A 13,184-nucleotide genomic window follows, 5' to 3' on the forward strand; every position below is an offset into this window, starting at 1 on the left:
GAGTGCCTGGGACTCCCCTCTCTCAGGTCAGCCCTGCGTGCACCCCAGCAGTCAGCCAGCCTACAGTGTTGGTCTGTCGGGGTGAGTGGGGGCGGGAGGTTGTTACAGGGCTGATCCATGGGCAGAGGGGAGAGGCCACCATCCAGACAAGCTCCTTGCTCCTGACATGCCCTATCTACTGCCGGGGGTGTGTGGATTGTTTCAGAACTCTGCCAGGCAGGCAGGAAGGAAGAGGGACTCAGCACCAGGCCAAAGTGGAAGGATGTCAGTATTTGGCAGAGAGGAAATGGAGGTCTGAGGAGAGAAAAAGAGGCAAAGCGGTTGACAGCACTAAGCTGTTGCTAAGGGGTACCCAGCACCTTTGGGATCTAGAGCACCATGGGAGCCACGGCCTGAACCAGAGCTCAGGACACAGCAGGGCTGCTGTTTCAGGCCTAAGGAGGTCCGGGGAATGGTGTCTCCTAGTCCCAGCTCCCCGTCAGAATGCTGTGACCTGGAATGAGTCATATCCCCTCCCTCAGCCTCAGTCTCTCATCTGCAAAATGCAGAAAATGCCACCTGTCCCTCCTGCCTTGCAAGGTTATCTGAGCATCCGACCAAGGCATGGCTGTAGGCGCCACTAGGGCCCGGTGGAAGGACCAGGGATTGATGCCTCCAAGGGGCCTTAGGAGACCTGCGTTCGAGTCCCTGCTCTGTCCCTGGTTCCCAGAGGACCCTGGGCAAGGCTTGCCCCTTTTCTAGGACTCGGTTTCCTCCTTGAAGAAAGAAATGCTTACAGCACACACAACTCAAAAACCAAACACAAAAGTCACTCCACAAACCACTCCACACAAAAACACACTCCAAAAAAAGGAGAAAAAGCCCAACCCTTTCCCCGAGCCTCAGCACCGTGGGGGCTCGGGACCAAGCCCCACCAGGCCGCTGGGGTCTTTTACCTTCGCAGCAGCTGCTGAGTGGCGCAGAGTGCCCGATGAATAACCACAGAGAAACTACAACAGGAACCACGGTGCAGAGTGAGATGGGGAGAGGAGGGGCAGGGAGAATGTGGTGGGTCACAAAACCACTCAAAATCCACCACGGAGAGAGGGGGACCATCAGGGAGAGGTCTGGGGTCCTGGAAGCTCTGTGATGTCTTGATGGTCCTGAGGGCAGGGGACTGCCAGGCACCTGGACAGGCATGGAGGGGGCGGGGGCTGTCTTCCCCTTGAGGCCTTCCATGCCCCCTCCAGGGAACCATGGGACAGGAGGAAAACACGAAATAAAAAGGCATGCAACCCTGCAGGAGAAAATCTATTAGACCCTCACCCTAGGGCCTAAAAAGGCGGAGGGGGCAGTTCTCCCACTGTCTGATGGGATCTGCAGACATGCCCTCTTTGCCAGCTTCTCTGAGTATCCACACCCACCCCCCATCCTTCAGGCTGGACGTGCTCTTTCTGCCTGTGCTCCCTTTAGCAGCTGGGTTCCAGGGGGTGGACCCCCACAGTAAACCGAGCCCTGACCAGTTCTGCTCTGTGACCTCTCAGGTGACTCTTCTCTGGGCCTTGCACCCCAGCCACATCTCCCAATTAGTATAATAAGAGGACCAGATGGGAACAGCTTTGAGGCCCCTCCAGGCCCCTCCTGGAGCCACAGCAACGCTCCATACCCATTATGTGGCCAGGGGGGCTCAGCTGAAGCTACTGGACAAGGGCAGGGCTCAGACCCAGGCCTGGCCTGTGGGGGCCCTTCCCGAACAACGGAAACCACGCCCGGCTTACCATGGCGACGTCAGCCTGGAATATCTGCTTGATGAACTTGTTCCTGGAAGAGTGGACCAGTTGGATAATGTCCCCATGCAGGGTGTCTCGGTTCTTCTCCAGGAAGCCTGCAAGCAGCAAACAACAGTCACATCTTACCAGCTCTGGGAGGCCCTCCCCAAACCCACAACATCTGAGCCAGAAGGAACCTCAAAATCCACTAGTTCCACCATATCCGTTTCATGGTGGGGGACCCTGAGGCCTGGAGGGGACAGAGACTTGCCCAAGATCACAGAGAAAGTGAGGGGCCATCTCCCCAACAACATAGCTCCCCTCTTCCAGACCTGTTCAAGAAGGGCAGGGGGTCTCAGTCTCCAGGAGAAAGCAGGCCTCCTTCCTGACCAATCACCCCAAAGCCACCATGAGTCTTTTGAACTAAGACATCAAAAGGCCTTGTTAAGTAAGTGTGTGACCTGGGAGAGAATTCGTGTTGATCTGGTACAAGCTAATATTAAAGGAATTCATTAAAACCACCTTGTCATTGGACAGTGTGTTATGTTTTACAAGGACCCCTCACAGATCCTTCTATGTGGGACAGGTAGGGATTACCTCCTCTGCCCCCAAAGGGAGAAAACCGATGTTCAGAGAAGTTAAGTGAGTTGCCTAACATCACCCAGTAAGCCATGGGCAGAGTTAAGACTTGAACCCAGGATGCCGGTGCAAAGGAGATTCTCTGCACCCAGGACCCAAGACCCCCAGGACCCCCAGGAGCCTAGGGAGATTCTCCTGTACCACACAGACCCTAGAGAAGGCTGCCACTCACAGGGACCAAGGAGTTGGAAACTGGTTAATGGGGAGGGGGTTGGTAGAGTGGGGCAAGAGACAGGGTGTCCAGGGACTGCAGATGACTGAGGGGGAGTGCCACTGCACAGAGTAGGACAAAGGCTGCCCATGAATGGCAGACTGCACAGAGAACCAGTGCTAGGCTGCCCGCCTGGCACCTGGTGAGGGGGGAGTTGCAGGGGGCACACAGGAATGGAGGGTGGGCCTTGCAGTGGGATGTAATTGGGTTCTCATTAAAGCTCTGACAGACTCACTATGTGATCCTAGAAAGACCCCCATTCTGAGACTCCAGGTTCCTTAACTGTTGGGTGGGAAGGATACTGCCCACAAGCTTGCTTCTCTTCAGAACACCTAATACCACCCACTTCATAAATCCACATCATAAATAAGATGCTGTATTGAACAGGTTCTTTGTGAACTAGAAAATGCTGGTAGAATTCTTTCTAGTCATTTAGTCTTGTTTAACAACCTTAGGCAAGCCATTTCCCTTTCTGGGCTTCAGTTTCCAATTCTATTAAGGTAGATGACCCTTATGTTCCCTCTAGACATAGCATTCTATGGTTTTATAACTCAGCATAGAGATTACTCAATTATCACTTCTGTATCCTCAGCAACGTCATGAAGCCTGGTACATAATAGATGCTAAGAGCATACTGATTGAACTGAACGGAAAAATACAATCCTCTATTACTCCAAATGAAAGACCAATTTGTTTGCGCGACAGTCCTTCAAACTTAATGTCTGCTTCCTTCTTCTAACAATAAGATCGAATCTCACAGTCCAGTATTTTAAGGGAGTCTGAGCCGCCATCAGATTCTACCACTGCACCCTGGCTCACTGATACACTGCTGACTTCTGGACCAGTTCAGCAAGGGAGTAAGAAACGGATGGGTTATAGCATGTTTGAATGTCTTTGGCCTTTTTTTAAAAAAAATTAATTTTTAATTTTTTGTGGTACATAGTAGGTATAGATATTTATGGGTTAATTGGCCTTTGACTATGGGTAAGATCCCTTGAGGCTGTATGGCAGGGCTCAGGGTAGACACAGCCCATAACAGATGCCAATTTGAGGTTGGCCCTTTATACCAGGGTGGGTGGGAAGGGATTGGCAAGGGAAGTCTGCAGTCTTTTGACAAACCCTGTAAGAATTCCAAGTGAGATAAGCCCATGTTCTGACCACTCTTCTTAACTTCCAGCTTTAACATGAACCCAGTTGCATGTCCCCAGGGGAAAAGAAGATGCATGGTCTTCAAAACTCATGCTTGGTCTTGTTGCCGCGAGTCTTAGCGGGTAACTGGGCCGGTTCTAGGCCTGACTTTGAGCCTAATGGGCTACGTTGTATCAGGTAAGGACAGTCAAGCCCCCCACCTTGTTCTGAGCCTCAGTTTCCCTAAATGTACAAACAAGCATTGAGCCCATCCAAAAGAATTGAAAGCAGGGACTTGAATACATATTTGCACACTAGTGTTCAGAGCAGCACTATTTACAAAAGCCAAAAGGTAGAAACAACCCCAAATGTCCATTCGCAGATAAATGGATAAGCAAAATGTTTATCCACACAGTGAAATACTATTCAGCCATGAAAATGAGGGCAATTGATACATGCTACAACGTGGATGAAAATTAACGACATTATGCTAAACGAAACAATCCAGACACAAAAGGACAGTCACGCCTTCACAGCATAATGACATTTCAGCCAACTACGGATACAATAGTGGTGCCTAAGATGGTAATAATGTATTTTCACTGTACCTTTTCTATGTTTAAATGCACAAATACTTACCATTCTGTCAAAACAGCCTATGGTATTTAGTACAAGAACATGCTGTACAGGTCTGTAGCCTGAGGGCAATAGGCCATACCAGATAGTCTGGCTGTGTAGTAGGCTGGACCATCTAGGTGTGTAACTACACTCTACGATGATTGACAATGACCAAATTGCCTAACGACACATTCTCATAAATGACATTAAATGATGTACACCCATATCATATGATTCCACTTATATGAAGTACCTAGAATAGTCAAACTCACAGACAGAAGTAGAACACAGGTTACAGGGGACTAGGGGTTGGGAAAGGAGGCATCGCTCCATGCACGCAGAGCCTCTGTTTGGGGCGGTGAGAAAGCCCTGGAAATAGCAGTACTGGATGCGCAGCACTGTGAAGTACTTAATGCCACTGAATCCAACACTTGGCCATTTTAGTCAAGTATATATATATATATATACTATATATATATTATATAGTATATATATTATATAGTATATATAGTATATATAGTATATAGTATATATATTATATATATATTATATAGTATATATATTATATATATTCACAAATTTAAAAAATCTTTAAAATTCCAGATATCTTATTCCTGGGCTGGAGAAGGGGAAGGCAGGGCTACAGGCAGGGAGCAACAGACAGCTGGCAGCCCTCTGTACCTTGGGTCTCATAGTAGACGACACCTGCAAAATGGTTGATGCCAAACTGGGTCTCGTGGTTGTTCTTGGGGGGAATGTAGTTTGCGTTGAGCTTGTGCTGGGAGTTCAGCTTGTGTAACATGGTGGTGTCCGTGCCCTGGGGAGTGGAGGGGCAACTGTGAGTCCACCCTCTCCTCCATGGGCCCCACTCCCCTCCCTGCCCATGTCTTTGCACCCTGTCTCTTCTTCAGGAGCTTCCCTCCCTTTATTTCTACCTCACATAGGAGCTCCCTGGGCCCCCATTTCCCCATCTCTTAAGTGGATGAATTGGAACTACGCAACTTTGAAAGTGCGTTCCAGTTTAGACAATCGATTTCCCAAGACTAAAATCATGGGTGCAATCCCGTCTCCCCCTCCCCAGCTCTGAGATATATGCTGTGTCCTTAGCACCCGTTCTGTGCCAGCTGCATGCTTGGATCTTCATGGCCTGGCCCAGGACCCCGTGGACTGTAGGTGATTCCCAAATGGCAGATGACTGTACTTGAATTGGCCCCAGAGCCACCTTGAGGGGTGGGTAACATTAGTCCTATTTTGCAGATGAGGAAAGCTGTGGCTCAGAGCAGGGAAGGAAGCTGTGCACGCCCAAGACCCCGGGAGGCGGTGGCAGGGCCGGCCCACCTTGGGGAACTTGCTCTCCTCATCGATGAGGGAGATGATATTCATGGGCTTGTTGGCGATCATGTCCAGGGCGTCCTGGTTGTCGGTGAACTCGATGTGCAGCCAGTCAATGCTCTCCAGGTCATACTCCTCCTGCTCCAGCTTGAACACGTGTCTCACAAAGAACTGCTGCAGGTGCTCATTGGCAAAGTTGATGCAGAGCTGCTCGAAGCTACAGGGGCACAGGGATGGGGTAAGGGTGTTGTTCAGGCCCCACCCTGCAGTTCAGAGCCTGGCTCTGCCTCCACCTGCAGCATGGCCTTTAGCAAGCTGCTCCCATCGTGGATTCCAAACTCTGAGGCAAGGGGGTTTATCAAGTCCACCTCCCTCCAGGTGCAGAGGAGGACACAGAGGCCCAGCAAGGGCAAAGGACTTGTCCAGGGTCACTCCGTGAGCCAGAAGGAGAGTTAAGGCTTTTCAGGACCCTTTCCCTTGCATGATCAAGCCCTGGGGAGGGCTGGGGATTGGCAGGTGGGCACTCAAACCCCAGGCAGATTGCCTGGGAGAGAAAGAGCCCAGACGCTGGCTGGTGGGCCATACAGGGATATCGAAAGTGGCCTTGGGAGGTGGGAAGGTGGCTGACAAGGCTTGGGAAACAGCCCCGGCTACAGACAAGGCCGAGCCACAGACACAGCCCTGTGTGTTGAGTATGGTGTTTTGGAGCTGGAGGAGGGCTTTGAGACATCCAAACTGCACAGGAACTGACATGACTTGCCAGGTCCTGACTTTCCAGCAGGAAGTGGGGCTCCAGGACCCACCTGTACGTGACAGACCCATCAGCCCCTCATACGGCCCCTAAAAGGCAGAGAATCCCAATGGTGGCTGAGACCCCAACACAAGTGTGGCTCAGGCCCGGCCTCCCTGCTTTGAGACACCTTGCAGCATGGATCTGGGCAGATCAGCAGTGGCCAGCGGGGCCTGGAGACCAGAGGTTGCCTCCCCAAGTGTTCAGGACGTGTACAGCCTCCTCACAACCCAAGCCAGGCTCAGCTGACCTTAGGGAGGTGAGGGACACAAGGGGATGAGAAAGAAGGGCAGAGGGTCCACCATGATGGTGGAACAGCCTGGCAGAGTGTATTAGGAGGCAACTAAATGTGCTTCACAAGAGAGAGACATGATTATTTCTTATGTCCATATTGGGGAAGGAAATTCCCATGAGCGGAGCCCCATGCGGTACCTGTTCACAGCAAAGTTCTCAAACCCAAAGATGTCCAGGAGGCCGATGGACCTGCGAGAGTTCTTCACATCCTGGGAGGGAGGCTTGTAAATTGCAGCGTTGATCTTGTCCACAATCCACACGAACAGCCGCCCGTAGATCCCCTGAAAGGCAGTGATCAGCCACTGGCACCAGCCACACCCTTCCCCAAGGGACAGGCCAGGCTCCTAGACCTTTCATGGCCTCGCTCCAGCCCTTGCGTGGAACAAAGTGATATGTGGAAACCCCAACCCTTTACTTAAGCTGTTCCCTCTGCCTGGAGCCCCCTTCTCCTGCTTGAACAGTTGCTACACATTTTTCAAGGCTCTGTTGAGATAACAGCTCCTCTCTGAGAAGCCTTCCCTGACCCTGCAGCCGGGGAAGGAGCCCTCCTTGGGGCTCTCGTCTCTCTCTCCAACCCTGTTTATCTCTGAGGTCCCCGAACACAGCCCAGGGCCTGGTGTGGTGGGTGAAGGCTCCATGAATGGCAAACGAGGGGCTGTAGAAACAGGACCCGATCCAGCCCCTCTCTTCTGTGTCTTCTACAGAGAGACCAAAGAGAGTAACCCGGGGCTGGGAACAGCATGGCTGATCAAAGCAGGCCAAAAGCCAAGGGCCTGGGGTGGCCAGAGCTAGGAAGGTCCCAGAGGAGCATGGGCACCTGGGACTCGAGGAAGGTCGACTGTGGCCCCGGGGCAGGCAGGGGTGGCGACCCAGACGTCTACCCGCCTCCCAGGACTCCTTGGCACCTGCTCATCAACAGCCCAAATTCCCAAGGGTTCGGGCGAGCAAGCGGCCCCTTCCTTCCAGCCCACCTTGACGAAGGCGTCGCGTACGTCCAGTGCCTGCTCCTTGCTCAGTGGGGTGGACACCGTCTCCCCACGGGTGATGAGGGTGCGGCTGGTCAGGCAGCTCATCAGGTCTGGGGGATTCACCTGGTGCAGGCAATACCCCCGGTGCTCACCATCCAGACTGTCCCTTCCCTCCACCCACAACCAGACCCCTCCACTTTCCAGCACTGGCCTGGCCCAAACCACTGCCTCCACTAAGCACGCCAGCCCCAGGGCCCACGGCAAATTCTCCCCAGCCATGGAAACCTGCCCTGGTGCTGCCTGGAAGGAACTTCTGTCTCCTTGACAGCCCCGCTTAACTCCCTCCAGCATGTCACCTGTCCTTTCTAGGACCATCCCTAACTCTGGCTTTATTCATCCCGGTTTTCCAACCCTAGTAAGTGTTTGCTAAAAGACAGACAGACTCAATGCATTTGACCCATGGACACCAGTGCCCTTTGCCCAGATGTGGAGACTGAGGCCCAGAAGGCAGGGATGACTCACCCAGGGTCACATAGCCCAGGGCATCACAGGGCCCCCACCTGCCCCGCCATCCCCAGGGCAGCTCCTTCAGGGCCTATGCCTAGCACAGGACCTGCACACGGTTGCTTCTCCATATTGAACAGAGCTCTCCAAACCAGAGGGTCCCAGCCATGTGGTTCCCACATCCCAGCCCCCAATGAGCTTGAACTCAACCCTTCAGACGGACAGAAGTCGTGGAGGGGAGAGAGGCCGGGCACTGACCTCAAGCAGGGATGCAGCTGTGGCCAGCGACGGGGAGAAGAGGACCTCACAGGCATCCAGATTTTCAAATGTGCGGGCTGTTGGCAGTAAAGGGCACAGCATCAGGGGAGGGAGGGTGGGCAACAGGGGCAAGGGGACTGTCCTAAGAGGACTAGGCTGTCACTCCTGCTGCCGGGGTCCTGCCCTGTCTAGGGAGGGCATCAGCACTGTGACTAAATGCTTCCTGGGTCAAGGTGTATTTGATTAATGTTCTCACCATGAGACTGCAGGCACCATGAAGGTAGGGACCATGTATGCCCCTCACATGGCACCATGCCTGGCATTCAAGGAACAGACACTGGTCGTTGCAGCTCTCTCCCCACTCCCAGGGCTCTTGGCAGCAGCCCTGGCTCCTGTTAGACAAACTTTGGATCGCCCTTCCCAACATGTGCTCTGTTCTCAGGGCCTTTGCACAAGCTCTTCCTTCTGTCAGCTTACATTTCCCTGTGTCTCTTAAGTCTTTCAAGATGACTAGACTGTGATCTCCTTAGTGCTGGGATCATTCATTCCCTGGGCACATTTCCTGGGGCTCCTACTCTGCCTGGGGACCATGCCGGGAACCAGGGGCAAGAGCAGAGTGGGACCCGCCACCTGCCTCAGGGGACCACCTCCCAGCCTGGCACACAGTAGGTGTCCAAGAATGTTAGATGAATGAACATGTTCCCTTCCCTAGCCTTCTCCCTTTCCAAAGATGGCTATCCAGTCACTCACACCTTACAATGATTAGTTCAAAGATAAACCCTCTCTCTAAGACATCTGACTGTAAAGAAGAAACCAACTTTGAAGTGAGTCTTAAAGGGTCCATAGACAACTCCCAATATACTTTAACTGTACCTCTCCATGGTGGACTGTCAGCACAGCAACACTACACCCAAAGCCGATTTCAAGCTAGCAGACCTGTTCAAATCTACCCACAGGCGAATTCTTCCCAGCTTCCATCCCAAAGAGGGCATGTGTTGGGACAGAAATACCATGTGGGCAGCAAGGCAATGCACTGCACTTGGCGCAGGGGTGGGGCAGGGCAAGGGCAGTGCAGCCTCACCCTCATACTGCAGGTTGCCCAGGTGCAGGATGGCGGCCAGGAGCTTCGAGATCTCCCAGTTCTCGGTGTCAGTGAACATGAGCACCTTCATGGCGGAACGGATATTGGCGTACTCCTGGCTGTCCACCCGGCCCTCACAGGTTACGCAGTTACCCTGGTGGGCAGGGTGGGAGAATGGGGTGCAGGAGGATGTCAGTGTACCCCCAGAGGGGCAGTGCCTGGCTGCCTGCCCAAAAGGCCCTTTCTGCCTGACAGGCCAGGCCAGCCTGGGGCCCTAGGCGCTGACCTCACCCAGTGAGCACCACAACTCCTCCAGAAAGTCTGGAGAGTCTAGAAAGCCTGAGCTTCCCAGGAACTCATTCTCCACATCTGGGGGTGCTGGTGCCCCTTCTTCAGAAGAGCAGGCAGGTCACTGATGCCAGGCCAGTCCCTGTTGCCCACCTGGCAGTCACAGCACTTAGGCCCTACTAGGCTCCTGTAGCCCCCCCCAGGGATACCCACTATCAGGGACTTGACCCCCTAGGCAGGTACTGCCTGGTGGAGACAGAGGAGAGAGGTAACTGCATACATGCAGGGCATCAGCGGGGGCACACCACATTTTCTGTGTGTCTACAAGATGTGTGTGTGTGTGTGTGTGCACGTGTGTGCCAGCCAGCTACAGGAAGTGTCCAGGGTCACCTGTCACACCTACAACACACACCTGCACAGACACACATACGCTTCAGGTGCTGTAGCCCACACTTACGTCCATGTGGCCTGGCCCACCCCAGCCCAGCCCAGGCAACCAGACATGGGCTCTCCCCAAGGCTAAAGGAGTGGTGCTCCCCAAGCCAGCCTGCCATGTGCATGCCCCAAGGTCCCCCACCCTTTGCTTGGTGGCAGCAATGGCCAGGGGCCCACTTCTCCTTGGTGTCCAGACAAGCCAGCAAGAAGCTGGCACCTGAGCCCTGTGACCAGTGAGACCTCAAGGCTGAGTCTGCAGCAGCCAGCTCCCTGCAATCCTAGGGTGGGTGCCCCCCTACCCAGGTGCCCGCCTGGGCCTCACCATGGCCAAGTAGTTGTAGTCAGAGGCCTGGCCCAAGCCCAGCTTCTTCTTCTGATCTTCACTCATGCCCTCCAGCATGCAGTAGAACACGTGGTAGTTCCTTTCATCTGGGGCCTGAAAATGTGGGCACAGTGTTGGGGGCCAGGGGAGGAGGGCCAGAGGAGGCCATCAGGAACTAGCCTAGGACGATGGTCTACTATTTTAACAAACAGCTTGTGGAGAAGCCCATCGGTGGGTTTCATGGTGGGGTTTCCAGCACAGAGGTAAGCAGGCAGCAATACGGGCAGGTGGGGGAGCATCAGGGCCACACAGACCCCCGAGGCCAGGGACCTGGGTCTATTCCTGTATCCCTGGTGCTCAGGCCCACCTGGCGACAGACGCGCGACTTCTCCAGCAGGTACTGCTCAATCTTGGCGCCCTCGATGGCGCCCCGCTTGTTGAAGTGGATGTCGATGTACTTTCCGAAACGGCTTGAGTTGTCGTTGCGGATGGTCTTGGCATTCCCGAATGCTGCGGAGTGAGTAGGGTGTCACTGGCAAAGCCCTCTCCCGCCCCACTGCCTGGTCCCACCCTCGGAACCCTGGTCCTACCTTCCAGAATGGGGGTGGCCTCCAAGACCTGCTGCTCAATCCATGAGTGTTGCCCACTGATGGCTGCCAGGAACTGCAGGATCAGCTTTGTGCTCTCTGTCTTCCCAGCCCCAGATTCCCCACTGCAGAGGGAGGGAGTGGCAGGACCTGTCACAACCTACAGGGACTCCCCACCCAACTGGAACTCAGCCCAGGCTGCACCATCCACCAGCTCCCCCATCTGTAATACCGGCTGACAATATGGACCCTCCAGGGCTGGGGCAGGGCTCAAGGGCCCAGTGCTCTACTGCATTCTCCTTCACCTTCATTCAGACACAAACACCCCTGCATCTGTACTTGCCATAGAGAACAACACATATTAGATGTGCAGTCAATGCTTTGTCTTTTACCCTCTGTCCAAAAGAAAATAGGAGCCTGAGATGTCAACTGACCATAACTTAACAGGAGCCAGCAGTAAACAAGGCTGGCCTCAAAAGCTAACGTGAGCTTTGGTAGCGTAGAGATATGATACCTGAGAAAGGGGAGGTGATTTTCTACATTGTTACACAGCACAGAGTACATAGGTCTGGTTCCTGAGGAGCTTGATGGCATTTCTGATAGCACGGGCAATTCCTAGAGGTATCAGCAGGAACCCACAGCTGGAGCTCTAGGTCCTAAGCCTGGAGCTCCACACAGGTGCTGGGCCGCCCACCTGATGATGCAGCACTGGTCACGGCTATTGCGTTTCATGTTGAAGTAGCAGTTGTCAGCAATGGCAAAGATGTGGGGGGGCATCTCCCCAATCTTCTTGTTGGTATACTGGCGGATGTGCTCTGGTGAGTAGATGGAGAGCAGCTGGTAGGGGTTCACAGCCACCAGGATGGAGCCCGTGTACGTCTGTGGGCAGCAAGAGATGGGGAGCTCACTGATTCTGTGTGGGAGACTCTGACTCTAGAAAGCTCCTGGGCTCTGCTCTGGAGGGAAGAACCTTGGCTTTGGAGTCATGTGGGTGGACCTGGAGCCAGAATCGGGCCTCCTTAGGAGCTGGGGCAGGGCCATCCGTCCAGCACTGGGTCTGGCTTGGAGTTAGTGCTCAGTGACATTTGATGAAGAGGTAGGTGGAGTCTCTACCCCTAGATTTCCTTCTCTTTATCTGTAAAAATGAGCATAACTGTTTGTGAAGATGAGAGGAGGTGATATCTTTTTAAATTCATGGCACACAGTAGGTACTCTGCAAATGCTGACTCCCACCATGGCCTTCAGGCCCTGTATCCCAAGCTTTTGGAGTGAAATTAATCAACAGGACCATGTCCGGGGGGAGGCCAGGTTGGTGAGGGAGAGGGGTGTGAGAAATGAGCTATGAAGAGCTGAAGGAGTTGGGGTATGTGGCTTGGGGGCTGGGTGGGCCCCACTCTCTGTAGCACTGCCCCAGGACAAAGGGAGACGCTGCGCTCCGGGGGACAGAGCACCTCCAGTCCTCCTGCGCAGCGTAGGCACAGGGGCCAGGCGCACCTCAGATAGCCTTAAGGGGGTTCTCTACTTGGGCTCCTCTGTTAGTGCAAAGATCGGCTGTCTGTAGGCAAGGCTTCCTGTTGTGGGCTTGGGGTCCTGCCACAGGGGACAACAGCCTGGCCCTCCTGCCACCAGAGCAGGGTGAGGCACTCAGGGTTACTTCTCCCTCCTCCCACCCCATGTCTCAAACTTGAAAAGGTCAGGCAGGCCTAGACCATAATTGGCAATGGATGTATTGATATCTGGGGCCTGGAGAGGCTGAAGAAAGATGTCCAGGGGAGGTGACAGTCTGCCCTCCCCCTCCCATTCAGGGCTCAGTGCATCACAGCAGAGCCACAGCTATGCCCCAGCAGCCTCAGCCTTCCGTGGCCATGCAGGGAGCTGACCTCCCTGGCTGCAGGCCCTGCATGCTGGGGGAAACGCCCACCCTGGGGCCAGGTGGGGCCAAGACCCAGCCTCCAGTCCTGGCCTTGGCTGTCCTGGACCA

General features: G+C 54.0%; 1 protein-coding gene across 1 annotated transcript in view; it reads right to left on the reverse strand.

Moving 5' to 3' along the window:
• The window catches only part of MYO7A (myosin VIIA), an 87,545-nt gene that overhangs the window by 47,460 nt on the left and 26,901 nt on the right, over positions 1 to 13,184 (reverse strand). The window contains exons 5-15 of the mRNA XM_010366765.2: positions 11,898 to 12,082; positions 11,207 to 11,328; positions 10,984 to 11,126; positions 10,617 to 10,730; positions 9,572 to 9,725; positions 8,491 to 8,567; positions 7,732 to 7,851; positions 6,899 to 7,041; positions 5,683 to 5,893; positions 5,026 to 5,161; positions 1,758 to 1,864 (exon numbers count right to left, since the gene is read on the reverse strand). Coding sequence (XP_010365067.2) covers positions 1,758 to 1,864; positions 5,026 to 5,161; positions 5,683 to 5,893; positions 6,899 to 7,041; positions 7,732 to 7,851; positions 8,491 to 8,567; positions 9,572 to 9,725; positions 10,617 to 10,730; positions 10,984 to 11,126; positions 11,207 to 11,328; positions 11,898 to 12,082 — 1,512 coding nt within the window. The remainder of the gene's footprint in view (positions 1 to 1,757; positions 1,865 to 5,025; positions 5,162 to 5,682; positions 5,894 to 6,898; positions 7,042 to 7,731; positions 7,852 to 8,490; positions 8,568 to 9,571; positions 9,726 to 10,616; positions 10,731 to 10,983; positions 11,127 to 11,206; positions 11,329 to 11,897; positions 12,083 to 13,184) is intronic.

The sequence above is a fragment of the Rhinopithecus roxellana genome, chromosome 15 (genome assembly GCF_007565055.1).
Source record: "Rhinopithecus roxellana isolate Shanxi Qingling chromosome 15, ASM756505v1, whole genome shotgun sequence".
NCBI lineage: Eukaryota > Metazoa > Chordata > Mammalia > Primates > Cercopithecidae > Rhinopithecus > Rhinopithecus roxellana.